This window comes from Pongo abelii, chromosome 6 (genome assembly GCF_028885655.2).
Source record: "Pongo abelii isolate AG06213 chromosome 6, NHGRI_mPonAbe1-v2.0_pri, whole genome shotgun sequence".
Lineage (NCBI taxonomy): Eukaryota > Metazoa > Chordata > Mammalia > Primates > Hominidae > Pongo > Pongo abelii.
The window spans coordinates 44,948,516-44,962,356 of NC_071991.2; the positions used below are offsets into that span (position 1 = coordinate 44,948,516).

At 39.2% G+C, this 13,841-nt stretch overlaps 1 protein-coding gene across 2 annotated transcripts in view; it reads right to left on the reverse strand.

Annotated features, from left to right (window-relative positions):
• Positions 1-1,830: 1,830 nt before the first annotated feature.
• Positions 1,831-13,841, reverse strand: part of CDK13 (cyclin dependent kinase 13) — a 145,259-nt gene continuing 133,248 nt past the window's right edge. Inside the window, exons 12-14 of one of the 2 annotated variants that reach the window (XM_024249824.3) lie at positions 10,649-10,854; positions 5,717-5,989; positions 1,831-4,832 (exon numbers count right to left, since the gene is read on the reverse strand). In XM_024249824.3, coding sequence (XP_024105592.1) covers positions 3,982-4,832; positions 5,717-5,989; positions 10,649-10,854 — 1,330 coding nt within the window. In that variant the 3' untranslated portion in view covers positions 1,831-3,981. Of the gene's footprint in view, positions 4,833-5,716; positions 6,170-10,648; positions 10,855-13,841 lie in introns of both variants that reach the window. The other variant, XM_024249823.3, reaches the window with a different exon arrangement.

Consider the following 13,841-nt stretch of genomic DNA (forward strand, 5'->3'; position numbering starts at 1 on the left):
TCTTTGAACAAATGAAGAATATATACAGGACTTGCCTTTTAAAAGATTATCCATATATGAAACAAACAGCCCCTTCAGGCTCCTAGATTTTGAAAATGTTTTTATTTTTCTATTTTTTCTAAATAAAAATTGTTTTTTAAGCAGACTTTTTAAAGCCATTTGTGTTAAACCATTAGTCCAATAGTCTAATTATTTTACTGTATCACTGGTCAAGTTATTTTGAAGCAATTTCCCTATTAAAAAGTTAAGTATTTACTGCAGAATTTAGGTATGGCTTAGAGGAACAAGCACAGGCAATCCAGTTGCCAAAGTTTCTGGCAATCCCCCTCTCTAAGCCTTATTTTTCTTAGTTGTAAAGTAAGAAGACTGACTGGATAATTTTAGGTTACTGGGACATCTCGTTCAGACTTTTAAAATATCAAAAGGCAGACTGGGCCAAAAAAAAAATTGAAAGGATATTATATCCCAGGGAATTAGCTATCTATATTCAAAACATGTATTTTAGCTTTGTTTTTTTTAGCTATCTCCTACAGGAAGGATTCACCTTTTTGGAACAGAAAGCAAGTCCCCTTCCCCTAAAAAAAGAAAAAATAAAAATAAAAAAGGAAAACAAAAAGCCCTAGGATGAAAAATCATCCCAAATTGGATTAAGCTCAAAGCAAACAGCAATACTTTAACTCAGAAGTACCAGATTTTAAGCATTTATGTATTCACTTTTCGTTTTTCTCAAGAAGTCTTGATATTTCTTACAAATAGGCCATTAAAAACTGACCAGATTCAACTTAAAATTTTATCACTGAATTTCCAGTTGTTTGGTTTCTCTCCATAACCATCTCTATCCAAATTTTAATTTAAAATTTCAAAAAGATACTCAAATTTTCATGCCCTACATTCACTTAGGTGCAATTTAGATACAGCTGAGGGTAGCAAATACCACTAGCTTCTCCAGACATTTAAAAAATCTTGCTCACTGTCAGCACACTGAAAGTATGATTTAACACTGTTGATGATTATTGATGTACCCCAAGGACTAGATTAGTACCTGGCATGTTGTAGGCACTGACTATGCATTTGCTGACAGAATAAAGCTCTGAATCACAACTAGAATTAGCACCTTATTTCACATTCCACAAATGACAACTCCTTAAAATTGGCATTTTAAGGTTTCACAAATGACTTGCAACTCTCCAACAAATAATGAAGACGTGGGAAACATACTGTATGAGTTGCATGCAGAAAAACCTGCTGTGTCAGTAAATACAAAAGGGAATTTCATGTGGGAGAAGATAAATACTTTCTTCTTTTGGCAGGTCACATCTTTTATATTTTTGTCTTCTTAACTTGCAATCTGACTTACCTGCTTTTTTCCAAAAAATTTAAGCAATATTTTGTGTTCTTTAGATTTCACTCAAATTTTCAGCGATGACTGCTGTTATAACCTACAGAACTAGTGATTTCCCAACTTTGTTCCATTAATCCAAATTCACTGAATTAAAATATTAAATGCTATGGAGGGAAGCATTAAAATTTTTTACTATCATATTTCATCAATTATAAGACATATATTTTCATATAATATGTCTGAATCTGGGATGCAGCTTACAAATGATGACGTCTTAGCATTGTATTGTGGCTTAATTGGCAACATTTTTTCTTCTAAGTGACATATAAAAGACTGGTATGTCTCACAGCAATGCTGTCTTAGGATAATATTAGAAGTTCTAGTTCAAATTTTCAATTTCAAAGCAACAATTTCCCTGTCCTCCCAGCCACTCTCCCAACATAAATATGTAACTGAAATGTCTGATTAGAAAAACTATCCAAACACAGTTCAATTTTATATAAAATATTTAATTTTTAAAACACAGGCTATTCATGTCACATAAATATCTTCAACTGTAGGTTAGCTGCTTATGGTCAGCAGAATTATCAAGTGTGACTATTAAGAATAACTTAGATACTGTCACTTATAGGAAAGTCTAAAGCTCTAAGACTCACCATATTAAAATTTCAGATACTTGAATACTGTTGCTATTTTGCTAATTTCAAAATATTTCTTCATTTCCTGCAATGTAGTTTATAAGTTGTTAGTAACCAATATTCAAATAAAAGCAAAATATTTTTTCTCCCATTCATTTCTTTCTCCCAACAAAAAGAGTCCATCAAAAAATAAAATGGTCAACTGATATCAACTTATTTTATAGTAGTAAAATGGTAAATTATCCTCTTTAAAATAATTTTACTGTTATCAAACTACAGTGCTTCCCACATACTGTTTTGAAATGAAGGTTCATAAGTTACAGGGCACAGGGTTAACTGGCTTTAGAACTGGAGCAATACACATTCTGTAACAGTTGTTCCAATTTACGATTCCAATAAAAAAAATAAGTTACCAGAACAGTTAATGAACAAAATGATTAATTGGCACAACTCTAACTTCCAGTCAATTTTTCCATTTAGTGATAATGGAAACACTGGTTATTTACCTTTGGTTCCTTTCTAGAATTATAATTGTGTGTGTATGTGTGAGAGTGTGCACACAGTGAGACTTGACACCATTACAGTTTAAATAAGGACTACTCCATTCTTTGATGCTCTTCATTAAAAAAAAAAAAAAGTTAAAATGAACTAAAGTTGTTGCTCTAAGTCTGGCAGAAGTCATAATCAACTTTATAGAAGGTGACAAGGAATATAAAAGTTCCCTCTCATTGCCTTTTCTTTTTGCTTCAATAAATTCAATCTAGGCAATGTTTCTAGTTAACAAGTGAATAGACTTTCTTAAAAGGGCAATTGCATAACTTAAAATATGGTATTTGCCACCCCTCCCCCATGAACTTTAACACATTTATGCAAGTTCTGTTATTAACTCTTGCTTCTATACTATGGCCCTCCCATTATCCATGGCAAATGGAAACAGGGATAATATGGCAGCCTGAAAGAAAATGGTACCCTAAAATTCTCCTGAAGCTATTACTTTCAACCATTTAAATGACAAAACTTTTTAGAACTTCTCAAACAATATGTACTGATTGCAGTTCTACTCCCTTTCTTTGCTCTTACTCTCCTATCAAGAGAAGGTGGTAGTAAAAGGTAACACAGCCCAAAGACAGGCAGAAACGGAGAAAGTGTGACAGGCAGAGGGAATGGACCTAACAGGAACTGAACAGGCAGCCCCTGAAACTTGAGAGTTTCTTGCCTTTTTAATGCATTGATTCCCTTTAAAAGACAAATGGGGGTAAAAGTTAACTATTTTTTTCAGACCTTAAGCTTACCTGTTAAGGCACTTACTTTCCCTCCCCACCCCACCCATAGTTTTCATATAAAACCCACTATTTCATTTAAATGCATTTTGCTAGGCTATGATAATCTGCAAAACAAAACAAAAATAACGTTGACCATTTTTTTTTTATAAAACTGTTGCATCAAGAGAAAGGTTGTGTTTTATTTTCTGAAATGAGCACAAAGTACACCTTTCACAATAACACTGAAAGCAGGTGCAAAGACTGACAGTGACCTTTGACTAAAGGTAGCTTTGTAAAAAGAAAAATACCAAATAAATCAGTGCCCTTTCTGATTGTTGTAAAACTGGAGATGGGGAGGGGCTGTTTGTTACATAAAAGTTGGTCCAAACTTACAAAAAAAGCACAAATGTGCATAGTTCAGAAGATCTGCAAGAGGGCCATAAAAGGCTTATGTCCCTAAAATTAGCATCCACTTAAAACTGCAAGAATACAAAATAAAATTGTTAACTAGAATTTGTGAAGATGTACAATCGATAGATCTAGTTTTTAGAACAGCATGAATTTAAGCAAAGGTTTTTTTTTTTGTCTTTTTTAAACTATTGTATGCAAGACCCTTCTCCACATAAAAATAAAGCTGTTGTTGAATTATTATTATTCAAGTCTCTTGGATTGCTGCCTTAAATTGCAGCTAGAAAAGTCTTTCCAGATAAAAATGATGTGCCTGAGGAAAAACAGATACTCAGTATGGTAACCCTCTGCCTCTGCCTCTGCCAGCTGATGTGCTAATATGTCCCCTGTATCCTTGTGAATATCCAGGTCCTTGGGCAGGAGAAGTCCAGGTCTGTCCATGCATGAGGCTGGGGCCACTCGGATTTTCCTGTAAGTTACCACCATAGTTATAGTTGTGCATCTTTGCTGGCAAAGGATGAGTACTCTCTGGCCCCGTGGAAGGGTCACTGCTGTTTGCCAGGACTGCAATAGGACCATGGCTATATTCAAATCTATGGTCCTTGTCTCCACTAAACAACATGGGACCAGCATTGAGGTAAATGTCTCCATATCCAGCTACTGAACTGGGAAATGACTCAGAAAAGGCAGAAGGCTGAGGTGGACCACCAGAATGAGATGAAGCAGTACTGTAGTTATCCAAAGACTGAATATCTGAATTTCCAATGAAACTACGTCGTTCTAGTGGTGGAGCAGAACTGCTTCCTAGACCATCATTGCCAACATAAGGAGCAGAAGAGAAAGAAGAGGATCCAAAGTTGTCCTTGTAGTCTGAAGTGGACACGTAAGTGTCTCCTGCTTGATAATCAATCCCACCTTCTCTTTTGGGGTCATCCTGGGGCTGATGCTGAGCAAGCAGCTGTAACAGGGCTGCCTTCACTCCGGCATGAGGGTCAGTTAATGACGAACTGGTGGTGGGTACATGCTGGTTTTCTGTCCGATAATCTAGATCTTCCTCAGTGACTGGTGGTGGTTCAGGAGGCTCGGGAGGTCGTTGGTCAGGAGGCAGAATTCGAGGCCGGTCTGGTTCTGGCGTTAGCTCCAAGATCCTCATATCTTGATGCTGGATGAGGTCATCTTGTCCTAAGTGAAACAGAGCAAAAACAATGTCAAAAGTTACCATGGAAAACTAAATATTCAAAATACTCAGTGTTTCCTGTAGGTAGTTCTAAAGATGATTAGAAGTTCCATCTCTGGCAAAATGTTAAATGAAAAAAGCAAAAAGTTTACAAGTACTATGGTAACTGGTAAATTTTACTGTATATGGCTTCTCTTTAAAAAAAAAAATTTTTTTTTTTTGTGACACAGTCTTGCTCTGTCACCCAAACTGGAGTGCAGTGGAGTGATCACAGCTCACTGCAGCCTTGACCTCCTGGGCTCAAGTGATCCACCCACCTCAGCCTTCCAAGTAGCTGGAACCAGAGGCATGTGCTACCATGCCCAGTTAATTAAAAAAATTTTTTTTAGAGACAGGGTCTCACTATGTTGCACAGATAGGTATTGAATTCCTGGGTTCCAGCAATCTTCCCACTTCAGCTTCTCAAAGTGCTGCGATTACAGGTGTGAGCCACTGCACCCAGCCGTAATTGGCTTTAAAAAGACAATTACGGCTGGGTGCATAATTCACGTATACTTCATTGCTTGAGGAACAAAAGCTACTGTGTACATAAATTATGCCTTAGTCAAGCATCCTTTTGTATTTGGAGTTAAATATTATTTCTTAACCATAGGTTTACCTTAGAAATATCTTTATCATTCATAATGAGTTCTATCTCACATGGATAATTTGTTAAAGAATCCATTCCTGGAAGTAAACAGACTGAAAAACCAACCTATTGCCAGTAACCTGAGATTTTTCAGGACATCTTTTGGCAATGTCACTGAACTATACACATTATATATAGTCAGCAACACTGAGTAGACAATGTAATGCAGCCATGTTAGTGGTCTGGTATCTGCACACTTACCCGACACCGGAGTGCTGGGTTCTGGAGGTGGCCTGAGTTGTAATGACGCTTCATGTCCCGATCCATTTTCCCTCTCTTCTAGTAGCACATCTTTCTGCTTTGACTGCTGAGCCTTTATTAACTGAGTCAACAGAACTGCAAATGCACTCTGCACAGCCGCCTGGGCAGCATCAGTCTCCACTTTAGGCTGGATGGTCTGAGAAGAAGGCTGAATTCCTCCCAACGGTTTCGAAGACTCCTGTTGTGGTGTTGATGGATCTGTCTGTTTTTCACCTGTTGCCAAAATTCCAGCAGGAAGGTTTATTTTATTTAGCTGCTGTTGAGTCTCAGAGTTTACCTTAATGTTCAACACTTGGACAAAATCAGCCATATTAACACTTGTTTTAGATTGTAGTAGGTTTAGTAGAATTGCCAATTCACTGTGGTTTAAGTGCTGTCCAGGGCCTGTTTTTACTAAAGACAAAATTATATTAATTAGAACTGTCATAATTCACAGCTCCTCCCACCCCCAAACCAAAATGGCTCTGTATTACCATATGAAAATGTATACTTGAGGGACAGTATTTAAGAAATACTGTAAAAAGAGAACCTCAAGTCTAGTTAAATATCATGTACATTTAAAATGTACCTGTACATAAAAAGAACTGCAGTCAATTTTGAATAAATCTTTAGGGGTAAATACTTCAAAAGGAAAATCAAGACCACTACTAAAAACTCATGTTACGGATTTAACCAGGAAACAGCACATTGTGAATGGGAAATGAATAATGATAATGATGACAGCTAAGGGAGTGTCACATACCTTCTAAGCATTTAATATCCTTTATTCCTTACAACAACCTTACAAGGCAGACTCTATTATTAGCCTCCTTTTACTGAGAAGAAGAAACTGACACCGAAAGAGACCAAGCAACTTGCCCAAGGTCAAATATTCTGTAAGTGGCAGAGGTGAGATCTGAATCCGATATTCTGATTCCACAATCTGAGCTCTTAACTGCACCATACTTTCTCTAAAATAAAGTTTATTATGCAAAATCTAAGGTTATCTTTGCACTATATTGAAATCATGACATTTTGCAGATTCTGATAAAATGCCTGTGTTTATCTTCAAATTATCTTTTTTTTTTGTAACTTTAGGTAAGTTAGGAATGCCTACAGAAATATGCTTATTATTAATATATGCATATGATAGTATTAACTCATCACCAGTAATAAGGATTCAGTTGTTTTTCCAACTTTCAGTTTAGACTTGGGATAATTTACACAGGTCCTCCCTCAAGCAAGCTTATCTGAATCACATATAACGACAAGGCTCAAATGCATATAAAACCATATATGGTAACTACAAGACTGCAATGATAAGCAATTCCCATGATAACAGATGACAGACTGATAGAAGAGGAACTCTAAGATGATGAAAAACTGGTGTTTAATGCTTTTATATTCTCTTTATATATTTTGAGATACTTCTGTAAGTTCTTCTTATGACCCGTGAGCATGCTTGTTTGCTACACATCAAAAGTCATTTTTCCTTATTTTCATTTCCCTATTACCACAGGTAGTCTCTCCATGTGAATTCAGGGATGTGGTCTTTAATTGAGGTGCCTCATTTGCTGAAGGGGCGTTTTCTTATTTCAGCATACTTACTGATGACAGAGAAGAAAATGACTCAGAGGATTCATCCTTTTTTCAAAAAACCAGAATTCTCCTTTTTTTTTTTTTTTTGAGACAGAGTCTTGCTCTGTTCCCCAGGCTGGAGTGCAGTGGCATGATATGTAACCTCTGCCTCCCATGTTCAAGCAATTTCCCTGCCTCAGCCCCTGCTAGGAGCTGGGATTACAGGCGCATGCCACCATGCCTGGCTAATTGTTTTATTTATTTATTTTTTTGAGACGGAGTCTCGCCCTGTGGCCCAGGCTGGAGTGCAGTGGCACGATCTCGGCTCACCGCAAGCTCCGCCTTCCGGGTTCATGCCATTCTCCTGCCTCAGCCTCCCGAGTAGCTGGGACTACAGGCGCCTGCCACCACACCCGGCTAATTTTTTGTATTTTTAATAGAGACGGGATTTCACCGTGTTAGCCGGGATGGTCTCGATCTCCTGACCTCATGATCCGCCCGCCTCAGCCTCCCAAAGTGCTGGGATTACAGGAGTGAGCCACCACGCCCGGCCAGTTGTTTTATTTTTAGTAGAGACAGGGTTTTGCCATGTTGGCCACGCTGGTCTTGAACTCCTGACCTCAGGTGAACCACCCACCTCAGCCTCCCAAAGTGCTGGGATTACAGGCATGAGCCACCATGCCCAGCCTGGAATTCTCACTTCTTAATCATAATACTGATTTTTCTCTTTTCTCTTCTGATTTTTTAAGACAGGGTCTCACTTTATCATCCAGGCCACAGTGCCACTGGCACAATCTCAGCTCACTGCAGTCTTGACCTCCTAGGCTTAAGCAATCTTTCCTGCTTCAGCCCCCCAAGTAACTGGGAATATAGGCCAGGCTAATTTTTGTATTTTTTTGTAGAGATGGGGTTTTGCCATGTTACCTAGGCTGGTCTCGAAATCCCGAACATAAGCAACCAGCCTGCCCCAGCCTCCCAGAGTGCTGGGATTACAGGCATGAGCCACCACACCCGGCTATTTATAGATAACTCAAGGTCAGGAGTTCGAGACCAGCCTGGCCAACATGGCGAAACCTCATCTCTATTAAAAATACAAAAATTAGCCGAGCGTGATGGCACATGCCTGTAATCCCAGCTACTCTGGAGGCTGAGGCAGGACAATCACTTGAACCTGGGAGGCGGAGATTGCAGTGAGCTGAGATCGTGTCACTGTACTCCAGCCTGGGTGACAGAGACTCTGTTTCAAAAAAAAAATTAAAGTTAAAAAACGAAAATAAAAAATAAAACTCTCCACCATTAAAACAGGGTTGTAAAGTAAGTTAGAGCAAATTAACAACAAAATGAGCCCAGAAAGGACAATTCATTTTTTGCCAGCTAAAATGAGTAAACTACTACGTTTGGTAGAGTTTAAGGCATCAGTTCCATGAAGAAGACCAGAAATAAAGACCTGAGAGTCTTGCCAAATATGACAACTGTTGCCTGGGAAAACTGATCACCATCCAAAATTTCTGTTATTGCCATTTCACATCCTTTTGTTAGCAGGACAAATATTTTAATGTATAAGGGGAACTCACTATTTCAAGAAAGAATACTTTTGAACAACAAATAACAATTGCTTTTGGTATTCACTGAATGAGTACTTTCAGTATGCAGTTGAACCAAGGTCAAGTAGAAGCTTGTAGACTACATCAGCAAGCATTAATGGTTATCTTCCTAAAGCTTTCTCAGTTAATCTATATTTATCTTCAACCACCAAAAGTTCAGTCTGATCCACACATCTGTTTTAATCAACTAACTCATCAATCAACATATACTCATCTCTTAAGAAGTGCTAGTCTATTTTTTCATGTTTAATAAGCCACCACCTACACACACACACACACACACACACACACACACACACACACACACACTCTCTCTCTCTCTCTCTCTCATTATTTTATATCAGTCTCTGTTTTCATAAAACTTAAACTAAAGATGGTGTTAAATTAAAGATGGGTGTTTCTGGATGCTTTAGGCAAAATGAGGGAGTGGAGGTCCTTTTAAAAAGTTGTTAAATATTTTAACACTCTTGACAACATTAAAGAGGCAGACTTTGCATCAAAAAGCTTACTCTATGACAGACTGAGTCAGAGGAAGAAATTTAAGTTTCCCTAAAATAACTACATATAAGATATCCTTTTTTTTTTGAGACAGTCTCGCTCTGTCACCCAGGCTGGAGTGCAGTGGCGCAATCTTGGCTCACTGCAACATCTGCCTCCTGGGTTCAAGCAATTACTGTGCCTGAGCCTCCTGAGTAGCTGGGATTACAGGTGTGTGCCACCATGTCCAGCTAATTTTTTTTTTGTATTTTTAGTAGAGACAGAGTTTCAGGAAGTTGTCCGAGCTGGTCTTGAACTCATGGGCTCAAGTGGTCTGCCCATCGTGGCCTCCCAAAAAGCTGAGATTACAGACGTGAGCCACCATGCCTGGCCTTCCCTTCTCATATTTTAAGTTATTTTGGGCACAAATATCGGATTCACTCACACACACACACACACATACACACACACATATATATATATTTTGAGATAGAGTCTCGCTCCTGTCGCGCAGGCTGGAGTGCAGTGGCGCAATCTCGGCTCACTGCAACCTCCACCTCCCGGGTTCAAGTGATTCTTCTTCCTCAGCATCCGCGCAGCTGGGATTACAGGTGTGTGCCACCACGCCCAGCTAATTTTTGTATTTTTAGTAGAGACGGGGTTTTGCGATGTTGGCCAGGCTGGTCTTGAACTCCTGATCTCAGGTGATCCATCCGCCTCGGCCTCCCAAAGTGCTAGGATTACAGGTGTGAGCCAGCATGCCTGGCCTCAATCTTTAAGATTCTTTAATATAACCAGAGAAATTATAACATTAGGAGTGACATGAGGACGCTATAAATGGTATGAAAGAGCTCTCATTATGATTTTTGGCTGTCTTCTTATACCTTTCTTCCTACTGCTTAAGCATCTATAGACATTGAATGCTGAGCCTCACTGAGAGTAGTGTCAATAAAAGACCTACTGACTCCTGCACTAAGAGTAAAAAGGAAATACAGAAATCCGAGGACTTGCCAGTCAGGTAATTTGATGCTTCTTTATAAGTTACCTTAAGATTACTTAAAATTGTGGTGCCAATAGCAATGAAACTTCTGTACTGGCACAAAGAAATGTCTAGTTCAGTGAATAAATGTTAATTTTCATTGTTAGCCACAAGATGCTTTAACATTAGAGCAATATGATCAGCATTAACTGCAAAACAATGTGAAGAAAACCAACCCATGGAAGCATTACTGACCAGGTGCCACATTTGAGTTGCCCTGAGATTTCAGCTGTGAAGATGGCAGCACACCCTGGGGTGTGTTGGTTCTGCTGTCATCCAAGCCCAGAGACAAGTCCTTCCTGGGGGCTTTAATTGTGGAAACATCATCAGTCATGCCCATCTGCTTCTGTCTTCTTCGCTTTTTACTCCATAACTCATGACAATCTTGCCATAAAGGGAGACTGAAAAAAAAAAAAGGAATTAAATTGTAAATGGCATTTCTTAACAAAAAATGCTACAGTTACTATGTAGCACCAAAGTTATGCCCCCACCCCAAATAGTTCTTGAAGACTTCATAGAATGGCTCTGTAAAACTCTTCCAATAAAAATCATCCTTATTGTCCCACTTCCTTCAGGGCTTGCTTTGTCTTTACAGATAAACTATTTTTCTTTGGCTTTTGAATAATCAATAAATAATCATTTATCAAAATTATGAATGAAGAATATATATTCATAAAAATAGGCTACTATGCCAGGCATGCCTGTAATCCCAGCACTTTGGGAGGCTGACACAGGTGGATCATCTGAGGTCAGGAGTTCGAGATCAGCCTGGCCAACATGGCAAAACCCCGTCTCTACTAAAAATACAAAAATTAGCCAGGTGTGGTGGCGGGCACCTGTAGTCCCAGCTACTCAGGAGGCTGAGGCAGGAGAATGGTGCGAACCCGGGAGGTGGAGGTTGCGGTGAGCCAAGATTACGCCACTGCACTCCAGCCTGGGTGACACAGCGAGACTCCGTCTCAAAAAAAAAAAAAAAAAAAAACCACTATTGCTGTTGGTGCAACCTTTCAAAGTCAGTTCTTATGATAGTATATCATACACTGAATAAGACATGAAAGAGAAGGCAGAAAAATATGCCATTTCCAGCCAGGCACAGTGGCTCACGCCTATAATCCCAGTGCTTAGGGAGGCCAAGACGGGAGGATTGCTTGAGCCCAGGAGTTCAAGACCAGCCTGGGCAACATGGCAAAACCCTGTCTTTGCCAAAAATACAAAAATTAGTTGGGCATGGTGTTGTGCACCTGCAGTCCCAGCTACTTGGGAGGCTGAAGTGGGAGACTAGCTTGAGCCCAGGTGGTGGTGGTTGCAGTGAGCTGAGATCATGTAACTGCACTCCAGCCTAGGTGACAGAACCAGGCCCTGTCACACAAAAAAGAAAAACATGCCATTTGCAGAAACCAGATATGGGATAAAAAAGTAGTAAAGGGCCAGGCGCAGTGGCTCATGCCTGTAATCCTGGCACTTTGGGAGGCTAAGGTGGGTGGATCACTTGAGCTCAGGAGTTCACCAGCGTGGGCAACATGGTGAAACCCAGTCTCTACAAAAAAATTAGCCAGTCGTGGTGGCACATGTCTGTAGTCCCAGCTACTCGGGATGCTGAGATGGGAGGATGGCTTCAGCCCGGGAGGCAGAGGCTACAGAGAGCCAAGATCATGCCACTGCACTCTGGCCTGGGTGACAGAGCCAGACCCTATCTCAAAAAAAAAAAAAAAAAAAAAAAAAAAAGAGTAAGGCTAGAACATAACATTTGTGAAGAACTTTACAGTAAAAGCTTACTTTTTACTAACTTGCTTGTCTATCCAAATGCTCTAGAATTAAACTGATGCTACAGACGAGTTTTCAAAATAGGTAATCCTGGCATAGAGTGGCTCATCATTTATCAACAGAGTTGTGAATAACAACTACCAAAACTGCCCACAATTCCTAGTCAATTCTCTCTTAAAGTAACTTCATACAACTGATAACACTAGAGAATAACTTTTGCTTAAAGATACAAATATTTGGTTTATAAATGCTTTCTTCTTACCCTAATAAAGTATTTAATGGAACGTTACTGTTGTATCTATTTAAAGATGAGAAACTTGAGGCTTAGAAAGGTGAATAAACTTGCCCAGAATATCTACAAATTCCCTTAAGCAACCCCACCTGGTAATATATACCTATAGTCCTCAACCCTGGATCTGTTTACCTCTAGGAGGTACATGAAGACTCTCCAAGAGGGTACACCTGGAATTTTTTTAAAGGAATTTCCATATCCATATGTCTGCTTTCCTAAGACTGAGCTTTGAGGATGGCCTGCTTGTTTAAGCAAGTTCTTCTTTTACATCTCCTCTTTCACAATTACTCATGTTATAAAATAAAGGCAGATGCAATAATATGGTTGAATCTTAGCAATATTAGTTTAAAAAGTCATTCCCAAAATACTACAAACAGCATGACGCGCTTTTATAAAATTAACAACTAAAATTTTAAAATATAACCTTTTATGAGTACATATAGATGGCAACAAAAAGTATATACAAAGGAAAACAGGGATGATGGTTACCTCAGGTGGAGGAAGGCAAGGGGATAGGTTGGTGGGGGTAGGGGTAATATGATTAAAGTATGTTATTTTCAGCATTCTAGCTTTTGTCTGGTAGGTTCATGGCTGCTTATTAACATTATTTAAAATAACTAAAGTAACTAAAATAAATAAAAGAGAGCCATGCATGGACCAATGATGAGTGACACAAGGATTATGATTAAACCAAGTCTATGCACCTGAGGTCCAAAAACAAAACAAAGGCATACCTCTCAGCCATCTTACTATGATGCATTGCCTCAGCGTGTAAAAACCTCCTGGAGTAACAAACAAAGGGACAATTTGAAATATCGATATTGGGAAGCTTTCAGGCATCATAAACCCGCCAAAGAATTTCCTTTCTAAGTGTGTGTATGATATGATGTGGGTCTCAGTCTCTGTTGGGATACCTTAAATTCAGATATACTGTAGTACTGCACAGTGGGGTAACTGGAGTGATTCCACCTTTCTATCCTGAAGTTCAGGGAATGCATTGCTCTTGAAGGACAGCCCCATGAGAGCAAAGCAAAGTAATCCATTAAAAAGGGCTTTTGTTCTCTCCCACAATTTAAAAGTAAGAGATTATTTTCTTTCCTTTTTTTTTTGAGATGGAATCTTGCTCTCTTGCTCTGTCACCCAGGCTGGAGGGCAGTGGCGCTATCCCGGCTCACTGCAACCTCCGCCTCCCAAGTTCAAGTAATTCTCCTGCCTCAGCCTCCCCAGTAGCTGGAATTACAGGCACACGCCACCATGCCTGGCTACTTTTTATATTTTTAGTAGAGACGGGGTTTCCCCATGTTGACCAGGCTGGTCTTGAACTCCTGATCT